General features: G+C 47.3%; 1 protein-coding gene across 1 annotated transcript in view; it reads right to left on the bottom strand.

The window, feature by feature from the left end:
• The window catches only part of MBD2 (methyl-CpG binding domain protein 2), an 80,338-nt gene that overhangs the window by 14,547 nt on the left and 41,231 nt on the right, over positions 1 to 24,560 (bottom strand). The window contains exons 4-5 of the mRNA XM_060236167.1: positions 5,645 to 5,735; positions 2,164 to 2,341 (exon numbers count right to left, since the gene is read on the bottom strand). Coding sequence (XP_060092150.1) covers positions 2,164 to 2,341; positions 5,645 to 5,735 — 269 coding nt within the window. The remainder of the gene's footprint in view (positions 1 to 2,163; positions 2,342 to 5,644; positions 5,736 to 24,560) is intronic.

Below are 24,560 nucleotides of genomic sequence, written 5' to 3'. Positions count from 1 at the left end.
ACCAGGAGGGGGAGGAGCCTCAGCCAATAGAAGGGAAAAAGGCTTGGCTCAGTAGCTCTGCTGTGTGACTGAGAGAGCCTGGCGAAGCAAGCACTGCCTCCCTCCCTTCCTCCCCAAGGGAGGAGCCTCAGCCAATGGAGAAAATAAAGGTTTTGCTCTGCAGCTGCTGTGTGATTGAGAAGGAAGCAGATGACAGTCAGTTGTGCCCTCTGGGGGCCTGATTTGCCCCCACTGGCCATTTGTTTGACACCCCTGCGCTAGAGGTTGCCATGACTTGCAGGTGCATACACACACACTTTGAATAAAACTTTGTTAGTCTTAAAAGCGCCACTGGAATTTAACTTTACATATGCATGCACATATAAATACAAAAATACTGCTCCGCCCTTCAGAGCAATCGTGCAAAGACTGATAGATGGAAGTAGGTAAAGAGGCATTTGGAAAGGAAACCCCTGGCAGGGATTGTGATTTCTCTTCAATCATTTACAAACGCTGATGACTCAGATGCACTGAGCTGGTGATTTGGAACAAAGAAATATTTCCTTTTGTCTGTCCTAGCGCCCATCAGCTTTATTGGATGCCCTCGAGTTCTAGTATTTTGGAAGAGGGAGGTCCCTGTCAATTCTCTCTGCCTCGTGCATAATTTGATAAACCTCTATCATGTTCCACCTTAGTCGTCTCTTGTCTAAACTGAAAAGTCCCAGACTCTTCAACCTTTCCTCAAAGGGAAGGTTGCTCCAACCTAATAATTATTGAAGAGTCTTAAATAGCCTGCAACGGCTCTGGTCTATGATCAGGCCTCAGATTCAGCAGGAGCTCACAGGAGCACAGCTCCTGAACCTTTCTGAGGGTTCCCCCTCTTCCTCCCTACCTACCTTGTCCATTGGATAGTAGGTGCAGCTGCATAACAATCCCTGGATTAGGAGAGCAGGCAGCCAGCCAGTGGCTTTGCCACACCCCCAGCAGCCTTCATTAACCCCTGGAGAAGACCATGCTATCCATTCTCCACTTTTTATGGGATTCTGGGCGGTGGGTGGCTTGTTGGCCTTTTGAATATGGGGGAGCCCAGGAAAACCCTAAGCGAGCGAAGCCTGCTTGGGCTGGCTGGATCTCTAGCCAGCCCTAGCAGGCCTCACTCGCCTGGGGCTCTCCTTTCTTGCATTGAGTTGTTTTTGGCTGGGGGAGGTAGCATATGCTAATGAGCCCCGCCACCTATTTTCCTACAAAACAACCCCTGCTTATGACGAAGCTTAATCTAGCATTGCCTGTCAGCAAAATGACCTTATGCCTTGAGTTCTGTAAGGCCGAAAGGTGGCTAACAAAAGTTTTAAATAAATTGATGAAATGAACAGTGAAAAAAACAAAAAATAAACTGGAGGGAGGGGGAAAAGAAACTTTTGGCAGCTATCTTGGACCACCTGAGAATAAAAGACAGGAAGCATCCAATGTTATACTTCTCACTAATTTTTTTTTAAACCCTGCTCCATCCTAGAAAAAGCATACTATAGATGAAGGGTGGCCAAACTTGCTTAATGTAAGAACCCCATAGAATAAACACCAGATGTGTGAGAGCTGCAAGACATGGACATCAGATGTTTGAGGGAGGGAGGGAGGGAAGGCAGGCAGGCAAATAAATGTGAGAGAGAGGTGGAAAGAAAGCAACTTTAAATGCATTTCCCAAGCAGCTAGCTGGCTTGTCTTGGAGAGGAAAGGAAAGGTCTCCTGTGCAAGCACCAAACGTTTTCGACTCTGGGGTGACGTTGCTTTCACAATGTTTTCACAGCAGACTTTTTACTGGGTGGTTTGCCATTGCCTTCCCCAGTCATCTACACTTTCCCCCCAGCAAGCTGGGTAGTCATTTTACCGACCTCAGAAGGATGGAAGGCTGAGTCAACCTCAAGCCAGCTACCTGAAAACCCAGCTTCCACCGGGGATCGAACTCAAGCCGTGAGCAGAGCTTAGGACTGCAGTGCTGCAGCTTTAACACACTGCGCCACGGGGCTCTTGTTGTCCTGGAGAAGTGATTTATAAAAGAGATAAATGTCTTCTTCAAGCTGGCTGATGGGGGTGGTGGTGGCTTCAAGACACACTTTGGCCACCCCTGCCATAGATCCTATGGCACAGGAGATCAGAATTTCCTCTTCTACTGAAAAAGAGACTTACCTAATGTCCTCGTCTGTGACGATGAAAGCTTTGCAGAGAGGTTGGGACGTATTGAGCCACACGGCTGGGTTTTTTTCGACTGCTGCAGAAAGCTGCCCTGTGATGGGCGCAGAACTGGTGTGCAACGCGCTGGCAACCGCCGATAAAAGGGTGTCGTCATTGTTCCCTGGGCCGACTCCTAAAATAGGAACACAACGCTTGCCTGTTCAAACACAATACGCTTTGGAATGAGTTGACAAAGGGCAACTGATCTGATCTCAGAGTCCAAAACAGGACCCTCCATCCCTAGGTTTATCTACAGCCATGAAAATAAACGGAGAGGAAGCCAAGAGGCACCATTCGGCATATGCCTGAAACCCTCGTAGATGGCTCCAGCAAGCAAGCCAAGTTATATGGGAGAGCAGAAGGCAAAGGCCATTATGTAAGGTTCTGTGAGGCTCTCTCATCAGTCAGTTGTAGTCAAGAACAATAGTATCCCACTAAGGAAGGTTTTGCTAATTATTTGGCTATAAGAAGAAGACAACTGCAGATTTATACCTCGCCCTTCTCTCTGAATCAGAGACTCAGAGCGGCTTACAATCACCTATATCTTCTCCCCCTCCCACAACGGACACCCTGTGAGGTTGGTGGGGCTGAGAGGGCTCTCACAGCAGCTGCCCTTTCAAGGACAACTCCTGCCAGAGCTATGGCTGACCCAAGACCATTCCAGCAGCTGTAAGTGGAGGAGTGGGGAATCAAACCTGGTTCTCCCAGATAAGAGTCTGCATACTTAACCACTACACCAAACAAGGACTCTCCTTGGAGTCTCCAAGGAGTTCAGGATGGCATAAGTGCCCCCCCTTATCCTGCAAATATTCATGTGAGGGAGGTTGAATTAAGCACTGATTCACATGCTACAAAGTTCACAGAGCAGATGTGGACTTTGAGTAAAGGGACTTTAGGTTAAAGGTATATCTGGAATTCCATGCTGGGAACTCAATTCCCAGATCTGCACAGGCCTCATTTGGGCTGCAAGAAGGAGGGGTTTCAGCTATCCTGTCCATGCCACTTTCTCAACCAGAAACTGCCACAGTGAGCCAGTATTTGCCCCACTAGGGAAACCTACATGAAGCTGCCTTCTACTGAATCAAGCCCTCTGTCCCCCAAGTTAGTATTGTCTTTCAGACCAGCAGCAGCTCTCTCCAAGGTCTCAGATCACATCACCTTTTACCTGACCCTTTGAACAGATGCTGGGGATTGAACCTGGGACTTTCTGCGTGCCAAGCAGATGCTCTACCAACTGAGCCACAACCTCTGCCCATGTAAGGCCCCTGGAGCAGTTTGAGGTTGGGAAAATGGTATGGGAGATGGAGGAGGCTTGAGATTTAAATTCCCGGCCAGGAACTCTCAGATCACACCTGTCCAAAGTCCAAATGGGGAAACGTGGACTTTATGACATGTGAATCTGTCCTGAGACCAAGAGAATTCAGTCTGCTGCTTGAAGGGCACTTGGTGTAATTAGTAGACTGATCAAAGCCACCAAGTAATACACCGTCTTACGGTTTGCAGAATATATATTACAAGGATTGTGTACAACACATAGTAAACAATACAATATTGATAGAGGCCAGCGGTGCTAAGGCCTTTTAAAGTAACAGAAACCCCAAGGAGGCCAAAAATAAAACCCTTCCCCAAATAAATATAAGTCCAAACTTGGAAAATGTCCAACGGAAATTCACAAGGTGGGTGCTCCTAGAGAATGTAGCTTCAACACAGCCGCTTTCATAAAAAGACGTCTCTAGATTTTGATATGTTAAAGTGTAACTTGTATATTTTTTTGTTTAAACCTTGGTTTGTAATTATTATTATCATTGTAGATCCTAAACAACTGAGCTGTTAAAACTGAGGAAGGAATTGAAACGTCATCAAAATCTAGAGAGACGTCTTTTTAAGAAAGCGGCTGCATTGAAGCTACGTTCTCTAGAAGCACCCACCTTGTGAATTTCAGTTGGACATTTTCCAAATTTGGACTTATATTTATTCATTTGGGGACGGGGTTTTTTCTTTGCCCCCTTGGGGTTTCTGTTACTTTAAAAGGCCTTAGCGCCGCTGGCCTCTATCAATATTGTATTGTTTAAAAGAGAAATCAGTGGCTGAGCACAGACCTAAACGTGTTCTTAGGCTAATGCTCTGGCCACTACACCATACTGGATTATTTACACACCAACACAGGCTTGTTATCCTCTTAAAGGCTACTGATGGGTCACTATCAATGGACAGAAAACAATATCCCTGCTGGATCAGACCAGTGGTCCATCTAGTTCAGCATCCTGCCTCACACAGTGGCCACCCAGTTCTTCTTGGAGGGCCAACGAGGCAGAGAGGCCAAGGCCTTCATAAACACATCAGAAGAGCCCTGCTGGATCAGATCAATGGTCCATCTAGTCCAGCATTCTGCCTCACACAGCGGCCAACCAGTTCCTCTGGAGGGCCAACGACAGGGCAAAGAGGCCGAAGCTCCCATAAGAACGTAAGAAGAGCCCTTTTGGATTAGACCAGTGGTCCACCTAGTCCAGCATCCTGGCTCATACAGTGGCCAGCCTGTTCCTCTGGAGGACCAACAACATGGCATAGAGGTCAAGGCCTCCATAAGAACATAAGAAGAGCCATGTGGGATCAGACCCATGGTCCACCTAGTCCAGCATCCTGTCTCACACAGTGGCCAACCTGTTCCTCTGGTGGGCCAACAACAGGGCAGAGAGGCCAAGGCCTTCCCTGATGTTGCCTCCTGGCTCTGAGATTCAGAGGTTTAGTGCCTCTGAACATGGAGTTTCCCTCAGTCATCATGGCTAGTAGCCCCTGATAGGCTTGTCCTCCAAGAATGCTGAACGAGGCTAACCATTTAACCTTTTCTTGGAGTGGCCATTCTTATGGCATGTGAGAGCAGCAGTGACGATTTGTAGATGGTAACAGGGCTGGTTCAAGGCAGGGCTTTTTTTGTAGCAGGAGCTCCTTTGCATATTAGGCCCCACACCCCTGATGTAGCCAATCCTCCAAGAGCTTACAGGGGTCTTAGTACAAGGCCTACTGTAAGCTCTTGGGAGGATTGGCTACATCAGGGGCATGTGGCCTAATATGCAAAGGAGCTCCAGCTACCAAAAAAGCGCCTTGGTTCAAGGTATTTTGTGACCCACCACAAGGTATACCAATTGCTTCCTCCCAAATCTCAGCAGTGCTGGGTCCAGGCAGGGCCTTATGGACTCAGGCTGTTCCTAGCCAACAGCAGTGCTGGTCTACCTGGAGACATCCATTGTCTCCTGATCACCAGTGGATTGGAGGGAGCCAAGCTGAGGAAATCATTCACACATTCAGCTGCAAATGGTCAAAGAACAAGGACACAAGCAACGCAGTTAGGGGCAAATCAGTCCGTGTTGCTAAGGACTTGGGTTCGAAAGCCGCCAGGTTGTCAGAGGGCACCAAAGGTCACAGAGGCAAAGAGTACCTTGAAGGCCTTTCGGCAGCTCCATGGAACTTATGATCTGTTCGCTCACATCGGATGCGCTTAGGCCTTGCAGCCGCTTCTCCCAGAAAAGCTGAAAGATCGAAAGGCCCTAATTAATATTGAAATGGCAAAGCGCTGTAGGAAAAAGACTGAATATTCGATTTCACAGCATTAAGCGTCACCATCTGCAATATCACTGGGTCACTTATGGCATACAAAAGCTTTCAAGAAATATAAGATGGGTACAGGGTCAGTATTTATGCTTTGAAATACCATGTCCTCCATGGTAGCATTGCCAGCTCTGGACTGGGAAATTCCTGGAGATTTGAGGGAAGAGCCTGGGAGGGTCCACAGGAGGGTATAATGCCATAAAGTCCGCCTTCTGAAGTAGCCATTTTCCCCAGGGGAACCGGTCTCTTACAAAGGCATTTTAAAGGGAAATTAGAAAGAGAGACTGCGGAATTGCAAATGATAAAGAAGCTTGAGACAATGCATCCTCCTGGACTGAATGGAGACCTAGGTTTACTGTCTCATTACCAATGCTGATTTCTCTGCATATCACACCTAATCCCAGAGCTTTTTTGTAGCAGGTACTCCTTTGCATATTAGGCCACACCTCCCTGATGTAGCCAAACCTCCTGGAGCTTATTAAGAGCCCTGTAAGCCAGGGGTGGCCAACGGTAGCTCTCCAGATGTTTTTTGCCTACAACTTCCATCAGCCCCAGCCATTGGCCATGCTGGCTAGGACTGATGGGAGTTGTAGGCAAAAAAACATCTGGAGAGCTACCGTTGGCCACCCCTGCTGTAAGCTCTTGGAGGATTGGCTACATCAGGGGTGTGTGGCCTAATATGCAAAGGAGCTCCTGCTACAAAGTGAGCCCTGCCTAATCCAATGACGCCTGCTATTGTGATTCACCTGCTATTATCATTTGGCAAGTGAAATCACCCTACTCTCCAAGATATAAGGAAAGATGGACTCCCATTCTAGCTGTATCGGAAGCAGGAAGCAGTGACTCACAAAAGCTCATAACCTGCCACCATTTTCCCCCCAGTTTTTAAGATGCTCTTTTCATCTTGAAATCACAGTTGTCATTCTGGGAGATCCCCAGGCCTTACCTGGAGGTTGGCAAGCTTTCTCCAAGGAAACTTCTAGTTAGAGGTTAGCTACAAGTTGCCCACTAGGAACTCTTCTCATGGCACGTGAGAAGGAGGAACTTCAGCTTTGACCCCCCCCCCCAAAAAAAAAACATTTCCCTGGCCAAAACTGACCCCCCCCCCGGGGGGGCTATCTGTTCCACTGGCATGTAGTAGATCTGTACATGTTAGGGTTGCCAGCTCCAGGTTGGGAAATTCCTGGAGATTTGGGGGATGGAGCCTGGGGAGGGTGGAGTTTGGGCAGGGGAGGGACCTCAGTGGGGTACAATGCTATAAGCCTACCTTCCAAAGCAGCCATTTTCTCCAGGGGAACTGATCTCTGTCACCTGAGGTAATTCCAGGAGATTTCCAGTCACCGCCTGGAGACTGGCAACAGTGTATGTGCTGCCCTCAGTGGGGCAGCCCTGGGGCCGTTCTGGTGTAGAAGGGGAAGCAGACACTCATTCTTCCTGTGTCCCAGAGAGTCCTGACCTGAATCAGGGCCCTGCAGGCTTGAGAGCCAAGTTCTCAGAGGGGAACTCACAGAGGATGTCCAAGGACAAGTCCCCAAGGGAAGAAGTGTGAAACGTCACACGGGCTTAGGCCCTGAATGGCAGCTCTTCCATGGAAACTTCTCCCACAGTAAAAATGAACAAGGGGCTAAACTCAAGAACACAACTGTGCTCCATTCATTTCTATGGGACTTGGACAAGGGAGGTTTTCAGAGAAGAGCTATGGTGTTTCTTCAGGCGGGGCCACTTTAAAAAAAAAAAACCTCATTGAGAACCAAATGTCTGAAAGGGGCTAGAGAAAACTTTAATTTCTTGCAAACATATTTGATGAGCAACTATCACAAAAATTATATGCTTGTACTTCATGGGTATAGGTCAGCATGATGCTAACATGAAAACCCTTCTCTCTCACACACACACACAAACCAATGCACAAACACATGTACATGCACTTTGCTACTTCACATTCTTTTGCAATTAGTATCCATTCATTTAAATCTTTATCGGCTCAAGCACTAGGTTGCCAGGTCTGATTCAGGAAATATCTGAGGACTTTGGGGGTGAAGCCAGGAGACTTTAGGGGTGGAGCCAAAAGACATTGGGGCGAAGCCAGGAGACATTGGGGGTGGAGCCAGGAGCAAGATTGTGGGAAGCATGATTGAACCCCAAAGGGAGTTCTGATTCTCACACCTATTAAATGCCTTCCCTCCATTCAGAAATACTAGAGGATAGGGGTATCATAGAATTGGGGCTCACAGAATCAAACCCCCAATCTTTTTGAAACTTGGTGGGGTTTTTTGAGGAGAGGCACCAGATGCCATGCTAAAAGTCTGGTCCCTCTACCACAACAAACAGCCCCCTCCCAGAGCCCCAGTTACCCACAGACAGATTCTCCATTATACCCTATGCTACGCTACACACAAACACAGGCTTGTTATCCTCTTAAAGACTACTGATGGGCCACTATAAATAGACAGAATAACAATATCCCTGCTGGATCAGACCAATGGTCCATCAAATCCAGCATCCTGCCTCACACAGTGGTCAACCAATTCCTCTTGGAGGGCCAACAACAGGGCACAGAGGCCAAGGCCTTCATAAGAACATAAGAAAAGCCCTGCTGGATCAGACCAGTAGTCCATCTAGTCCAGCATCCTGTATCATACAGTGGCCAACCAGTTCCTCTGAAAGGCCAACAACAGGGCACAGAGGCCGAAGCCTTCATAAGAACATAAGAAGAGCCCTGCTGGATCAGACCAGTAGTCCATCTAGTCCAGCATCCTGTATCATACAGTGGCCAACCAGTTCCTCTGAAAGGCCAACAACAAGGCACAGAGGTCGAAGTCTTCATAAGAACATAAGAAGAGCTCTGCTGGATCAGACCATTGGTCCATCTAGTCCAGTATCCTGTATCATACAGTGGCCAACCAGTTCCTCTTGGAGGGCCAACAATAGGGCAGAGAGGCCTTCATAAACACATCAGAAGAGCCCTTCTCTCACACACACACACACACACCAACGCACAAACACATGCATATGCACTTTGCTACCTCACATTCTTTTGCAATTGTCCACTTTGTCCACTTTGGCAGCAACTTCCCAGTGTCTTAGGCTGAGGTCTTTCCCATCACCTATTGTCTGGTTCTTTGAACTATGAGATGGTGGGGACTGAACCTGAGACCTTTTGCACACAAAAAGGGTATTCTGCATCTCAGCCATAGGGTTTAATGGAGTGCCAAGCAGACATTCAACACCACCCTACTTGCTGATAACTCTGAAGGGCCTCCAAGCCAGGGGATCCCCAGCTTGCAACTTGGGGTTGGCAACCCTGGCTCAAGCACTAGGTTACTGTCAACATGCCTAAACTGTTGCCTTTGTCTAAGTTGGGCTATAGACAATGTCCTAAGAAGACAAACGGATCAGGAATGGCTAGAGGGGGCCATCGGATATGGCGCCTGATTTATCAGGGGACGGGAAACTCAGAACATGGCCAATGCTGGTGAGACAAGAAGAGTCAGCGGAGTAGGACAGTTGGCAAGCGAAATGTCATCCTTGCTCAGAGTAAACATATGAAGCTGCCTCCTACTGAATCAGACCCTGGTCCATCCAGGTCAGCAGGCTTTTTTGTAGCAGAAACTCCTTTGCATATTAGGCCACACCCCCTCTGATATAGCCAATCCTCCAAGAACGTATAGGGCTCTTCTTACAGGGCCTAATGTAAGCTCCAGGAGGATTGGCTACATCAGGGGCGTGTGGCCTAATATGCAAAGGAGTTCCTGCTACCAAAAAAAGCCCTGTGGGTCAGTATTGTCCACTTTGGCAGCAACTTCCCAGGGTCTTAGGCTGAGGTCTTTCCCATCACCTATTGTCTGGTTCTTTGAACTATGAGATGGTGGGGACTGAACCTGGGACCTTTTGCACACAAAAAGGGTATTCTACATCTCAGCCACAGCCCCTCTTTTTAAAAATCTTTTTCAAAATGGACATAAGCCTGATATAAGAAAACACAATATTAAAAAACCAGGGGCAGAACGTTTTAACCTTCCAGGACATTCAGCTGCTGACCTAGGAGAAGCAGTTTTCTTGCAATTGAATTTCAACCGGAGATGAGAAAAAGAGACGGCTGAATTGTAACTGATAATGAAGCTTGAGACAATGCATCCTCCTGGACCGAATCGAGGAGGAGGAGGAGGAAGAGAAGGAGGAAAAGGAGAAGATAACACGGGTTATTGAGGAAGACTCAGCATGGATTCTGTAGGGGAAGATCTTGCCTCACTAACCTGTTACATTTCTTTGAGGGGGTGAACAATGTGGACAAAGGAGACCTGATAGATGTTGTTTACCTTGACTTCCAGAAAGCTTTTGATAAAGTTCCTCATCAAAAGCTCCTTAGAAAGCTTGAGAGTCATGGAGTAAAAGGACACGTCCTCTTGTGGATCAAAAAATGGCTGAGCAATAGGAAGCAGAGAGTGAGTATAAATGGGCAGTCTTTGCAGTGAAGGATGGTAAGCAGTGGGGTGCCGCAGGGCTCAGTACTGGCCCCATGCTCTTTAACTTGTTCATAAATGATTTAGAGTTTGGGAGTGAGCTGTGAAGTGGCCAAGTTTGCGGATGACACTAAATTGTTCAGGGTGGTGAGAACCACAGAGGATTGTGAAGAACTCCAAAGGGATCTATTGAGGCTGGGTGAGTGGGCGTCAACGTGGCAGATGCGGTTCAATGTGGCCAAGTGCAAAATAATGCACATTGGGGCCAAGAATCCCAGCTACAAATACAAGTTGATGGGGTGAGAACTGGCAGAGACTGACCAAGAGAGAGATCTTGGGGTCATGGTAGATAACTCACTGAAAATGTCAAGACAGTGTGCGTTTGCAATAAAAAAGGCCAACGCCATGCTGGGAATTATTAGGAAGGGAATTGAAAACAAATCAGCCAGTATCATAATGCCCCTGTATAAATCGATGGTGCGGTCTCATTTGGAGTACTGTGTGCAGTTCTGGTCGCTGCACCTCAAAAAGGATATTATAGCATTGGAGAAAGTCCAGAAAAGGGCAACTAGAATGATTAAAGGGCTGGAACACTTTCCCTATGAAGAAAGGTTGAAACGCTTGGGGCTCTTTAGCTTGGAGAAACGTCGACTGCGAAGTGACATGATAGAGGTTTACAAGATAATGCATGGGATGGAGAAAGTAGAGAACACAAGAACAAGAACTCGTGGGCATTCGATGAAATTGCTGAGCAGACAGGTTAAAACGGATAAAAGGAAGTACTTCTTCACCCAAAGGGTGATTAACATGTGGAATTCACTGCCACAGGAGGTGGTGGTGGCCACAAGCATAGCCACCTTCAAGAGGGGGTTAGATAAAAATATGGAGCAGAGGTCCATCAGTGGCTATTAGCCACAGTGTGTGTGTGTGTGTGTTTAAATTTTTTTTTGGCCACTGTGTGACACAGAGTGTTGGACTGGATGGGCCATTGGCCTGATCTAACATGGCTTCTCTTATGTTCTTATGATGATAATGACAAGCTCTGCAAGAGCTATGGCTGACCCAAGGCCATTCCAGCAGCTGCAAGTGGAGAAGTGGGGAATCAAACCCGGATCTCCCAGATAAGAGCACTTTACCCTTACATCAAACTGGCTCTTCCACTTATTTGTCCATGGAATTCACAAAACTCTCTTCCAGCACGGCAATTCAAAGGAATCAGCTTTCTTCCTGTCTGCTTTCTTCATTGTCCAACTTTCATAGCCATGCACAGTAATGGAAAACACACACTGTATCTTGAAAGGCTTGACCCATATCAAGATTCCTCTCGAGTTTCACATGTTCCTTCACCTTTTTCATATCGGTACCCTGCAGCCCACAAAGAATCTCAACCAAAAAGAAAGTACTTGTGGGCATTACTGGTAGGATCACGGTTTCTACTAAGAGGCAAGGTCCATGATGTTTCAACGGCAGGTCAAGTTGGAAGAATTTATAATGAGAACAGCGAGTCAGCTGCCGAAGTCAGGTAGTTCCAAGGTGTAAAATAGTAGTAAAACTTCACCCAGATGGATCAGCGGGTAACATTTCTGGAGAGCAGCTTGATTCTGACCCCTGCACCAAGCCACAAGACGAAGGCCTGAACTTTCGGCATGAATTCGTGTGCTAGAGGATGACAATGCTGTTCTTCCCCAGAATTCGTCCTTTACAAAGAGCTGAGTTGTAAGAAAGGATATCTTTGCATTAGGTTTTGTTTTAAACCAAGTTACTGTAGAAAAAGAAATTGTTGCTGAAACTGAATCCTATTTTTTTTAAAGTTAAGGTACCTTTAAAAAAAAAAAAACCTCTTTAGTGTAAGCCAGTTCGAAAGCCAGTTTGGTGTAGTGGTTAAGAGCAGCAGACTCTAATGTGGAGAAGCGGGTTCAATTCCCCACTCTTCCACATGCAGCCAGCTGGGTGACCCTGGGCAAGCTGCAGTTCTCGCAGAGCTGTTCTCTCAAGAGCAGTTATCTCAGAATTCTTTCACCCCTGCTTACTTTGTGAAGTCTCAGAGCAGCTTACAATCTCCTTCCCTTCTTCTCCCCACAGCAGACACTCTGTGAAGAACGGAAGTGGTGACTGAGAGGAAACTCCACATATTAGAATAAGCTTATCAGTGGCTACTAGCCATGGTTATTGAGGGGAACCTCCACGTTCAGAGGTACTAAGGCCTCTGAATCCCAGAGCCAGACGGCAACATCAGGGGAAGGCTCAGCCTCTATGTTCTGTTTTTGGCCCTCCAGAGGAACTGGTTGGCCACTGTGTGAGACAGGATGCTGGACTAGATGGACCACTGGTCTGATCCAGCAGGGCTCTTCTTATGTTCTTATGAAGGCCTCAGCCTCTATACCCTGTTGTTGGCCCTCCAGAGGAACTAAATGTCCACTGTGTGAGACAGGATGCTGGGCTAGTCTAGATGGACCATTGGTCTGATCCAGAAGGGCTCTTCTTATGTTCTTATGAAAGTCTCAGCCTCTATACCCTGTTGTTGACCCTCCAGAGGAACTAAATGTCCACTGTGTGAGACAGGATGCTGGGCTAGTCTAGATGGACCATTGGTCTGATCCAGAAGGGCTCTTCTTATGTTCTTATGAAAGTCTCAGCCTCTATACCCTGTTGTTGACCCTCCAGAGGAACTAAATGTCCACTGTGTGAGACAGGATGCTGGGCTAGTCTAGATGGACCATTGGTCTGATCCAGAAGGGCTCTTCTTATGTTCTTATGAAAGTCTCAGCCTCTATACCCTGTTGTTGGCCCTCCAGAGGAACTGGTTGTCCACTGTGTGAGACAGGATGCTGGGCTAGATGGGCCACTGGTCTGATCCAGCAGGACTCTTAAATAAAGGGAACAAACAGGGAACAAGAAGTAACAACGGAAAAAACAAAAAAGGTTCACACTGCTAGAAAATATAGAAAGGGGATACCATACACCCCTAGCATCACAAGTGCTCAAAGACGACACCAGTGACTAAGCATGTAAAGATTCACAAGTGAAAAGGACCACGGGATCTAATCACATCGTTCTGAATCATGTTCCTTCCTTGAGAGTCAAAGCGTCTCCAGCCCAGCGGCTCCATTGAAAGAGAAATGGTGCTACCCCCTAGCAGTTCGTTACGAGACGACAGTAAATTTTTTAACATTATTTAAGCTGACTTTAATGGAACCTAAATTGCACAGTTGCTTTCACTCGCATCGTTAGTGGAAGGACCTCATCAACGCTCCATCCCCCTTCCAAGCTGGTTTTAAATCAATTTAGGTTACAATTATGTCAGCTGAGCTAGGTGATCCCTGCAGAGCACGCCTGAGTTGATGATGTGATGGATGAGCTTTGCGCATCACGTAATTGCTTAATTCCAGTGTTTTCCCCGCACAGGCCATTAATACTTTGATGTCCAATTAAGATTAATTCTAAGACAGGCTATCATGACAGTGACCGCTTGGGTCATGCAGCTTCATTCGCTGTTTACACATGTTGGAGGGCAACTCAATTATTTAACGCCTGCTTTCCCTTCATCAGTCCGAAATATCAATGGCGGGCTACGTTGGCAGACAGTTAAGGCTGGTATCTTAGCGGGCCACTCAGCAACAGCAGTGTGTTCCTATGGTGCATGGAGACTTCCAGAGCTTTTTTTGCAGCAGGTAAAGGATAATAGGCCAAACACACTCCTTTGCACAATAGGCCACACACCCCTGATGTGGCCAATCCTTGTGGAGTTTACAGTAGGCTCTATATTAAAAGCCTTGTAAGCTCTTGGAGATTGGCTACATCAGGAGGGTGTAGCCCAGGGGTGGAATTCTAGCAGGAGCTCCTTTGCATACTAGGCCACTCCTCCTGATGCAGCCAATCCTCCTGGAGCTTACAGTAGGCCCTGTACTGAGACCCCTGTAAGCTCTTGGAGGATTGGCTACATCAGGGAGGTGTGGCCTAATATGCAAAGGAGCTCATGCCAGAATTCCACCCCTGCTCCTTTGCATATTAGGCCACAGCCCCTGATGTAGCCAATCCTCCCGGAGCTTACAGTAGGCCCTGTAGTGAGACCCCTGTAAGCTCTTGGAGGATTGGCTACATCAGGGAGGTGTGGCCTAATATGCAAGGAGCTCATGCCAGAATTCCACCCCTGCTCCTTTGCATACTAGGCCACACCCCCTGATGCAGCCAATCCTCCTGGAGCTTACAGTAGGCCCTGTACTAAGAGGCCTGTAAGTTCTTCGAAGATTGGCTATATCGGGGGAGGGGGTGGCCTAATATGCAAAGGAGTTCCTGCTACAAAAAAAGCCCTGGCTGTTGGTTCCTTGTGTGCCACTGTAAGACCTGCAGTGTGGTAGGGTTCCCTGGGTTTTTCAAAACATAGCAAGGGATTTTTTTTAAAAAAAAAGCATTTGGCCTAGTTCAGATATTGAGATCGGGGGTGGAATTCCAGCAGGAGCTCCTCTGAATATTACGCCACACTCCCTTGATGTAGCCAATCCTCCAAGAGCTTACAAAAAAGAGCCTTGTAAGCTCTTGGAGGATTGGCTACATCAGGGTTGTGTGGCCTAATATGCAAAGGAACTCCTGCTAGAATTTCACCCCTGGTTGAGATCAACGACAACGTCCTTCACAAGGCAGAGAGCACTAGACAAAAGGCAGCACCCTGGCAACAGTGTGTACAAATGGAGGAGGATCACGCACTGGGGAGGTGGCAGAGCATGGCGCTGCATTGTGGTGCTGTGGAAGGGGGGGAGGGAGGGAGGGGGTGGTGGGAGGAAAGTAGGAGGCCTGTTCTAGGGTATACATGCCTGCGCCTAGGGCCCCCAGGGGTGCAGGGTGGAGGGCAGTGAATCTGCCTCGGGCATCATATGCCCTAGAGCTGACTCTGTCTGCATCCCAAGCAGCTGCTCTGCCACTGAGCTACAGCCTTTGTCCTATGAAGCAGGGTCTCAGGCAGAGGTCTTTCACATCTCCTCCTATCTGATTCAGTTTGGTGTAGTGGTTAAGTGTGTGGACTCCTATCTGGGAGAACCGGGTTTGATTCCCCACTCCTCCACTTGCAACTGCTGGGATGGCCTTGGGTCAGCCATAGCTCTGGCAGAGGTTGTCCTTGAAAGGGCAGCTGCTGCAAGAGCTCTCTCCAGCCCCACCCACCTCACAGGGTGTCTGTTGTGGGGGAGGAAGGTAAAGGAGATTGTGAGCCGCTCTGAGACTCTTCAGAGGGGAGGGCGGGATATAAATCCAATATCATCATCATCATCATCATCATCATCATCATCATCATCTTTTTAAATGGAGATGCCGGGGACTGAACCTGGGACCGTCTGCATTCCAAGCAGATGCTCTACCACTGAGCCATGGCCCCTCAACAGGTCATCTATGTGATGCCGGGCAGGGTTTCCGAACAGGGACGCAGAGGAACACAGTTCCGGCTGGCTTGGTGTCGGGGTGTGGCCTAATGTGCAAACGAGTTCCTGCTGGGCTTTTTTCTAGAAAAAAAGACCTGGTGCTGGGTATGTACACTTCCGAAGCATGCCTGGTCTCCACTTTGTGGAAGCTATCGTTTTGAATATCTGAACCAAGCTCCTTCTGCCTATTCAATGGAGTCAATGCAAGAAACCAAAAAAGTAGACTTACAGAACCTTAAAGGTCTTCACATTGGAATGTGTTAATTGTTTTCCTTCAGCATCCTCTTTGTCGGCTTTTATGAAGAGTCAGGAGCGGCTTCCCTAAGCCAGGAGCTGTGCTGCAGCCCCAGTAATAATGCCCTTATGGTTCTAGAATGCTTAAGAAATCTAACTCATGGACACTCACGCCTAGGAGAAGCATGAGATGAGCGGCTGAAGGAGAAAGGCCACGCGTTTCCTGTCACACAATCAGACCTCAACCGATTTTGCTTATTTCAGGTGGAGAGTTTTGATTTCCCCACTCCTCCACTTGCACCTGCTGGAATGGCCCTTGGGTCAGCCATAGCTTTCGTAGGAGTTGTCCTCGAAAGGGCAGCCGCTGTAAGAGTTCTCTCAGCCCCACCTACCTCACAAGGGTGTCTGTTGCGGGGGAGGAAGATATAGGAGATTGTGAGCCGCTCTGAGACTCTGAGATTCAGAGTATAGGGCGGGATATAAATCCAATATCTTCTTCTTCTTCCACCACCTCCCCCTCACCCCCTCCCCTCCCCTCCCGCCCTGATCAGGCTAGCTCAGCCTCATCTGATCTCTGAAGCTACGCAGGGTCCTTGGTCAATACTTGGATGGGAGCCACACACTCTCAGCCTAACCTACCTCACAGGATAAAAAGGAGAGAAGAATAATGTAACCTGTTTTGGGTCCCCATTGGGAGGAAAAAGTTGGGATGTAAATAAATAATAATTGAGTGAGTTGGGAGGTGCAGCACTTAGTGGTGGGAAAATTCAAGTAGAATCTCCCTTCAGCCACAAAAACTCCCTGGGTGATCCTGGACATTTACACTCTGTACAGCCTGCTTTGCAGGGCTGTTGTAACGATAAAATGGAGGAGAGCAGAAACATGATCCAACCCAAATGGCTGTGCTGGGAATCATGGGGCATGATAGTCCTTGTGCCATGAAGGATGGAGACTTCATGAGGAGAACTGGGAAAGATTCAACTAAAAAGCTGGCTTCAACCCCGTGTATATTATCCTGTGCTCCTCAAGGTGGGATAAAATGCGTTCATTTCATAGAAAACTGGCCCCAGAGCACAGCTCACTTGCACAACAAAGTTGCATAAGCCACACACCCCTGACATAACTAGAAGGTGTACTAAATTATAACATCTCAGCATCTACCTTAAAATGCTTCTTGAATTATAACTGTCATAATAAAACCTTCCTCCCATCATACTTTTGTAATGACTTTCTCCTTTGTGGCCACAGTGGTATGATGATTTCAATCTGTCTCCTTGATAGGTTTTGGTTATTTTCCCATTTTTGTGGGGGGAAATATTAGAAAGTTTGTCAAATCTTAAGAGTTCAGCCAAATTCTCACAGGTCTGAACAATGGAGTTCAGATGCAAGTATTTGGCGGGGTGGGGGGGTGGGGGAGAAAGAGCACAATAAAATGTAGAGGTTCCATTGCTCAGCTCCTAGAAGAAGAATTGAGGAGCTGCAGATTTATACCCTGCCCTTCTCCCTGAATCAGAGACTCAGAGCGGCTTACAATCTCCTATGTCTTCTCCCCCCACAACAGACACCCTGTGAGGTGGGTGGGGCTGAGAGGGCTCTCACAGCAGCTGCCCTTTTAAGGACAAGTCCTGCAATAACTATGGCTAACCCAAGGCCATTCCAGCAGGTGCAAGTGGAGGAGTGGGGAATCAAACTCGGTTCTCCCAGATAAGAGTCGGCACACTTAACCACTACACCAAATTGGCTCCTATGAACTCCTGTCCAAAATGAGGCCTGTACTCAACAACTAACCTAGTGTAATACTGTTTGTATATTTGTAACAATTGTGTTGTGAGTCTCCAGGATGGAAAACCACCGCCTTCCCAAGATTGCCCTGTATGGCGAACTTTCCACCGGCCATCGAAATAGAGGGGCACCAAAGAAGAGGTACAAGGACTCCTTGAAGAAATCCCTTGGTACCTGTTGCATTAACCATCACCAGTGGTCTGACCTAGCCTCAGATCGCAAAGCATGGAGGTACACCATCTACCAGGCTGTCTCTTCCTTTGAGAACGCACGCATAGCTGGTCTTGAGGACAAAAGGAGATTGAGGAAGAATCGTACTGCTACAGCACCAACCCCAAATCAGACTTTTCCCTGCAGCTACTGTGGCCGGACCTGCCTGTCCCACATTGGTCTTGTCAGCCACCAGCGAGCCTGCAGCAGACGTGGACTACTGCACCTTTCTTAAATCTTCGTTCGCGAAGACAAGCCGAGAGAGTTGTGAGTCACCGCAAGGGCTTGTGGGCTGAAAGTTATGACAGAAGTCTCTTTATCGAAGAAGTCTATTCTGACTTAAAACAGCTCTCCCAGATCTCAGGCTGGGAAGGGAGATTTTATTTATGATTTATTTATTACCTTCAACTTTCAGGCCTCCCCCCTCCTCTGCTGCTGCAAGGTTCAGGGCAGGTCACAATACAATATAGTTAGCAGTCATTAAAAACTATTACAACTTATATAAATACAAACAGTATGTTACAATTCGGATGCTGAACAACTCAACCTTTCACCTTCACAAGGGTAAATTCAATCTAGGGGAATTGAGAAGATTGAGGGGGGGTGGAGGAAGGGAGAAAGAATCTGTTCGGCGGGGTCTATATAGCTCTTAACCAGATGCCTCATAAGTAGGGTTGCCAAGTCCAATTCAAGAAATATCTGGGAACTTTGGGGGTGGAGCCAGGAGACTTTGGGGGCGGAGCCAGGAGCACGGGTGTGACAAGCATAATTGAACTCCAGGGGAGTTCTGGCCATCACATTTAAAGGGACAGCACACCTTTTAAAATGCCTTCCTTCCACAGAAAATAATGAAGGATAGGGGCACCTTCTTTTGGGGCTCATAGAATTGGACCCCCTAGTCCAATCTTTGTGAAACTTGGGGGGGGGGGGTATTTTGGGGAGAGGCACTAGATGCTATACTTAAAATTTGGCACCTCTAGCTCAAAAAACAGCCCCCTCAGAGCCCCTGATACCCACAGATCAATTCCCCATCATTCCCTATGGGAATCGTTCATGGAAGTGCATAATGGCTGTGGGGGAGGGGCTTCCCCCGCCGGCCAGCTGGCTGGGGGAGGGGGGAAGCCTGTAAAACCGGGGTATCCCCTGCTGGGACCTGGGGATTGGGAAGCCTACTCATATAAGAACATAAGAAAAGCCATGTTGGATCAGGCCAGTGGCCCATCCAGCCTCAGCCATAGCTCTGGCGGAATAGCTCTGTTTTACAGGCCCTGCGAAACTTCAATGCAAGGGATTGAGCCTGGGACATTCCATATACTTTACTATAACCCCAGGGCCTCTCTCCCCAAAATGGGCTCCAGCTTGAGATTAAGAGAAGCCCAGACTTGTTTCTTTCACCAGACACTGGCCTCAAGAGGGCAGGCTCAGACATATGCCTACTTATGTTCTTTGGTCTTTACTTTGTCCACAAAACACCACAATAGCTACCAGAAGGACGAAAACAGGACAAGAGAGACCAAAACTCTGTCTCTGCCTTCTCACCATCCAGACCTGATAGGTAGTCAGCTAAATTTCCGATATGTGTGCCAGATTCACAAGACAGACATAGAAGAGAGGGAAGCAGAAGGTATAGATTAAGATTGCACTGCACTTTAATTCACAATCAGCAGCACAGAGTTGTTGAGAGGATGAAACGGAGGATGGGACTAGGGTTGCCAACCTCCAGGTGCCAAAAAGCACAAAGCTCCACAGTAAACACAAGCTGTACAATAAATGATACTAAAGCGCTTGAAAATTAATTGAAAAACGAATGCAATTGACTCATTCTACAAGGGGAACAACCCCATCTCTACATGAGACTCAATAAAATGCAGACTCAACCAAAAAGCACCATAAGGCCCATACAAAAAGTTCCATCGATTAAAGTGCACTTCCATGATGAATAGAAATATTTCTTTGATGTTGCCAAATTCTTGTTGGTCCAGGCACACAATTATGTTGCAATGCTGCAACGGAATGCAAGCCGAACTGTCCCGTTTCCCCCAATGGCTTCCTCAGGCTTGTGTGCTTATAGGACTCATTTTACAAAGATAGAATCATTCCGAGTCATGCATGGAGGCTGGTGTCAACTGCCACTCAGACCAAAGTTTGATTGAACTTTTTGTATGGACCTTATGGTGCTTTTTGGTCGAGTCTGCATTTTATTCATGTAGAGACGGGATTGTTCCCTCATAGAATTAGTAAACTGCATTCATTTTTCAATTAATTTTCAAGTGCTTTAGTGTCATTTATTGTACAGCTTGTGCTTACCATGGAGTGTTGTGCTTTTTTGTGATTCTGACTATACGGTTTCTCCCTTTTTGTGGTTGCTTTGTTGCCAGTTTAGGGAAACCTCCAGGCACTAGCTGGAGATCTCCTGGGATTACAACTAACTTCCAAGCTACAGAGATCAGTTCACCTGGAGAAAATGGCTGCTTTGGAAGGTGGAATCTGTGACACTATATCCCATTGAAGTGCCTCTCCTCCCCGAATCCCAATATTCTCAGGTCCCACCCACCCCAAATCGCCTACCAATCCGGAGATGGCAACTAGAAATGGCCAAGAACCAGCTCACAAGCCAAAATTCGGACTGGTTTGGAGCTCAGGAACTGACGTTCAGGGAAGGTACATTCCCCGCACATTTACCAGAGTTTTGGCTGATTTGGTTCATCTGTTTAGGGCCAGCCATTTAAGCCTAACAGCCAAGCAGTGTGGGGTCTGCCACTCAGGTGTTAGGTTTAAATGGCTAGCAGCCATTTAGCCCTTCCGTTTTGCTCCCTGCTACTTCAGGAGTGGGGGCCAAACCAAGGGTTGAATAAAGCCCCTTCCCAAGTGCTCCCCACCCCTATCTCCCAAACCTGGTTTGGTTTGGGTGGGGCCAGTTCAGTTCAGGAGCTGCCCCAAAACTCCAAACTAAGCTGCCGTTTTTAGGGTCATACCTATCCCTACAGACAACCCTAGTTGGAGAGTCGTGCACTGCTGTACTCAGCTCCTTGAAAGTTTAAAAAAATGCATTTAAACTTCTCTCCATATCTTCTTCTCCCTCTCTCTTTTTTAAGCATCTTGCATGATGAAAGAATCTGGGCAGCAATGGCAAGATACCGTTGGAAATGGAACAGTCTTCACGTTTCCTCTTTTATTGCCAAAGAATTGGGGGCGGGGCTAGCCCTCTTTCAGAACATAGTCATCTTATTAACTGAGTTTACTGCTAACAATACATTTTAATACAATAATGAAAGCTCACGAATGCACTGGGTGGCCCCAACACAACTGTATTTTACAGCGCATTTGGTCCCAACATGACTACCTGGTTTTGATTTAAACCACAAAGAGAGAGAGACTGCAGATCCCAAGCCGCTCAAAGGGGGAGTGATTTCCTCCTCCTCCCCTCACCCTTTGTAAACCCTGTTCCTGCAATTTTAGAAACAAAGAGCTAGCAGGGATCCCCAAGGGTCATCTAGTCCAACCCCCTGCATAATGCATGGAATTCACAGCTGATTCCTCCCCCCACTCCCAAAGCAACCCCTGCTCTATGCTCAGAAAAAGTGGGGGGGAAGAATCTCTGGGTCAATTTGGCGTGGAAGAAAATTCCTTCTTGACCCTGCAGTGGCAGCTGGCATTACCTTGGGCCAGGGTTCATCTCATAGAAAAAGATGTGCCAGAGCTTATTAACACAACTTATTTGCATGACTCATTTGCATATGCCACACCCTCCTGACATCACCGGAAGGTGTACTAAATTGTATCAGCTCAGCATCTGCCTTCAAATGCTTCTTGAATTAGAATGGTCATAATAAAAACCTTACTTCCATCATACTTTTTCAATTACTTTCTCCTATGTGGCCACAGTGGCACGAGGAAGATTTCCATCTGTCTGCTTTGTATGTTTTGGTTATTTCCCCATTTTTTGTGGGGGGAAATTTTAGAAAGTTTGTCAAATCTTAAAGCGTTCAGCAAAATTCTCACAGGGGGATTTGAACAATGGAGCCAAGAAGTAAGTGGGGTTTTTTTTTGGGGGGGGGGTGGGGAATGGGGTGAAGAAAAAAGAGCAAAATAAAATTTAAGAGCTTCTGGGGCTCTGCTCCTGGGAGCTCCTGCCCAAAATGTGGCCTGCCTTGGGCACATAACAGAAGTGGCCAAACTTGCTTAACATAAGAGCCACATGGAATAAACGTCAGATGTTTGAGAGCTACAAGACATGAATGCCAGATGTTTGAGAGCCACAAGGCAGGCAGCCAGGAAGGAAGGAAAGCAAATGTTGAGGGGAGGGAGAGGTGGAAAGAAAGCAAATTTAACTTTAAATATATTCTCCAAGCTGCCAGCTGGCTTGGCTTGGAGAAGTGATTTAAAGAGACAAATGCCTTCTCCAAGCCAGCTGATGGGGTGGTGGGAGCTTCAAGAGTCACTCAATATGTGTGAAAGAGCCACATATGGCTCCTGAGCCACAGTTTGGCCACCCCTGACATATAAGAAAGGCCATGAGAGCTGAATACTGGCTCACCCCTTCCTGCCCGCCCTCTCACAATTAGCCTAGATTTACGCAATAGGCATGTCAGATGGCCATCTAGCCTCTGTTTATAAACCTCCAAGAAAGGAGAAGCCACCACCTCCCGAGGAAGCCTGTTCCACTGAGGAATCACTTGGTTGAGAAGTTCTTCCTAATGTTTAGCTGAAAACTCTTTTGATTTAATTTCAACTTGTTGGTTCTGGTCTGACTTTCAGAGAAAATCCTGCATCATCAAAAGCGTGATGGTGGGAAGCTGTGTCAGTCTGCAGTAGCAGAACAAAGTAAGAGCCCAAGAGCATCTTAAAGACCCACAGATTTTTGCGGGGTATCCATTTCTGTGAGCCAAGAGTCCACAGAACCACTTTGAAGAAGAAGACTGTAGATTTATACCCCGCTCTTCTCTCTGAATCAGAGACTCAGAGCGGCTTACAATCTCCTATATCTTCTTCCCCCACAGCAGACACCCTGTGAGGTGGGTGGGGCTGAGAGAGCTCTCCCAGAAGCTGCCTTTTCAAGGACAACTCTTGCAAAAGCTACGGCTAACTCAAGGTCATTCCAGCAGCTGCAGTAGGAGTGGAGAATCAAACCCAGTTCTCCCAGATAAGAGTCTGTGCACTGAACCACTGCACCAAACTGGCTCTCACTTTGAGGAAGTACTGAAAAGAAAAAAAATGGGCAATGTGTTTCAGAAACCCCCAACACACGCCATTTGTATGTGACATCGGAAAGGGGACTGAAGGGATATTTGCATACCGTTAAAAATTAAGGAACTGATAAATTTAGCGCTTCTGCTTGGTTATGAAAAAACCCTGATTTATACCCTGCTCTTCTCTCTGAATCAGAGACTCAGAGCGACTTACAATCTCCTATATCTTCTTCCCCCACAGCAGACAGCCTGTGAGGTGGGTGGGGCTGGAGAGGGCTCTCACAGCAGCTGCCCTTTCAAGGACAACTCTTGCGAGAGCTATGGCTGACCCAAGGCCATTCCAGCAGCTGCAAGTGGAAGAGTGGGGAATCAAACCCGGTCCTCCCGGATAAGAGTCCACACACTTTACCAGTACACTAAGCTGCCCTTTCAAGGACAACTCCTACGAGAGCTATGGCTGACCCAAGGCCATTCCAGCAGCTGCAAGTGGAGGAGTGGGGAATCAAACCCAGTTCTCCCAGATAAGACTCCGTGCATTGAACCACTACACCAAACTGGCTCTCACTTTGAGGAAGTGCCGAAATGAAAAAAAAAATTGGGCAACGTGTTTCAGAAACCCCCAACACACGCCATTTGTATGTGACATCGGAAAGGGGACTGAAAGGATATTTGCATACCGTTAAAAATTAAGGAACTAATAAATTTAGCGCTTCTGTTTAGTTATGAAGAAAAAACTGCTGTGCAAAGAAAAAATAACCAACTTGTAAACACAGGGGTCTTTTTAAGGTCACCAAAATATGAGTGCTTTATGAAGCTGGCCTCTATTGAGTCATATCAGTGGTCTATTAAGGTCAGTAGCCTCAGGAAAAGGTCCTGCACAACATTTAGTACTACTTGATCCAGGGGTGGAATTCTAGCAGGAGCTCCTTTGCATATTAGGCCACACACCCCTGATGTAGCCAATCTTCCAAGAGCTTACAAAAAAGAGCCTTGTAAGCTGTTGGAGGATTGGCTACATCAGGGGTGTGTGGCCTAATATGCAAAGGAGCTCCCACTAGAATGCCACCCCTGACTTGATCAACAGAATTTGTCAGGGACTGGACCTGAGATCTTCTGCATACGAAGCGGATGATCCAATACCAGGCTGCACACCCTCTCTTGTGCTTCTGCTGGATTTACAGCACCCCTGGCCACCCATGACATCTCCTTTGTATGTCTAGGCACCACATCCGCCCTCACCCATTTTGGCTGCCCAGACTAGCCTGATCTCATCAGAGCTCAGAAGTTAAGCAGGATCACCCCAGATTAGTCGCTGAATGGGAGACAGACCACCAAGGAAATCCAGGGTTGCTATGCAGAGGGAGGCAATGGCAAACCACCTCTGTTCATCTCTTGCTTTGGAAATGCCATGAGAGGTCACCATAAGTTGGTTGGAACTAGATAGTAAACTTTACTTT

The sequence above is a fragment of the Heteronotia binoei genome, chromosome 4 (assembly GCF_032191835.1).
Source record: "Heteronotia binoei isolate CCM8104 ecotype False Entrance Well chromosome 4, APGP_CSIRO_Hbin_v1, whole genome shotgun sequence".
Lineage (NCBI taxonomy): Eukaryota > Metazoa > Chordata > Lepidosauria > Squamata > Gekkonidae > Heteronotia > Heteronotia binoei.
This window is presented reverse-complemented; position numbering and strand designations above follow the sequence as displayed.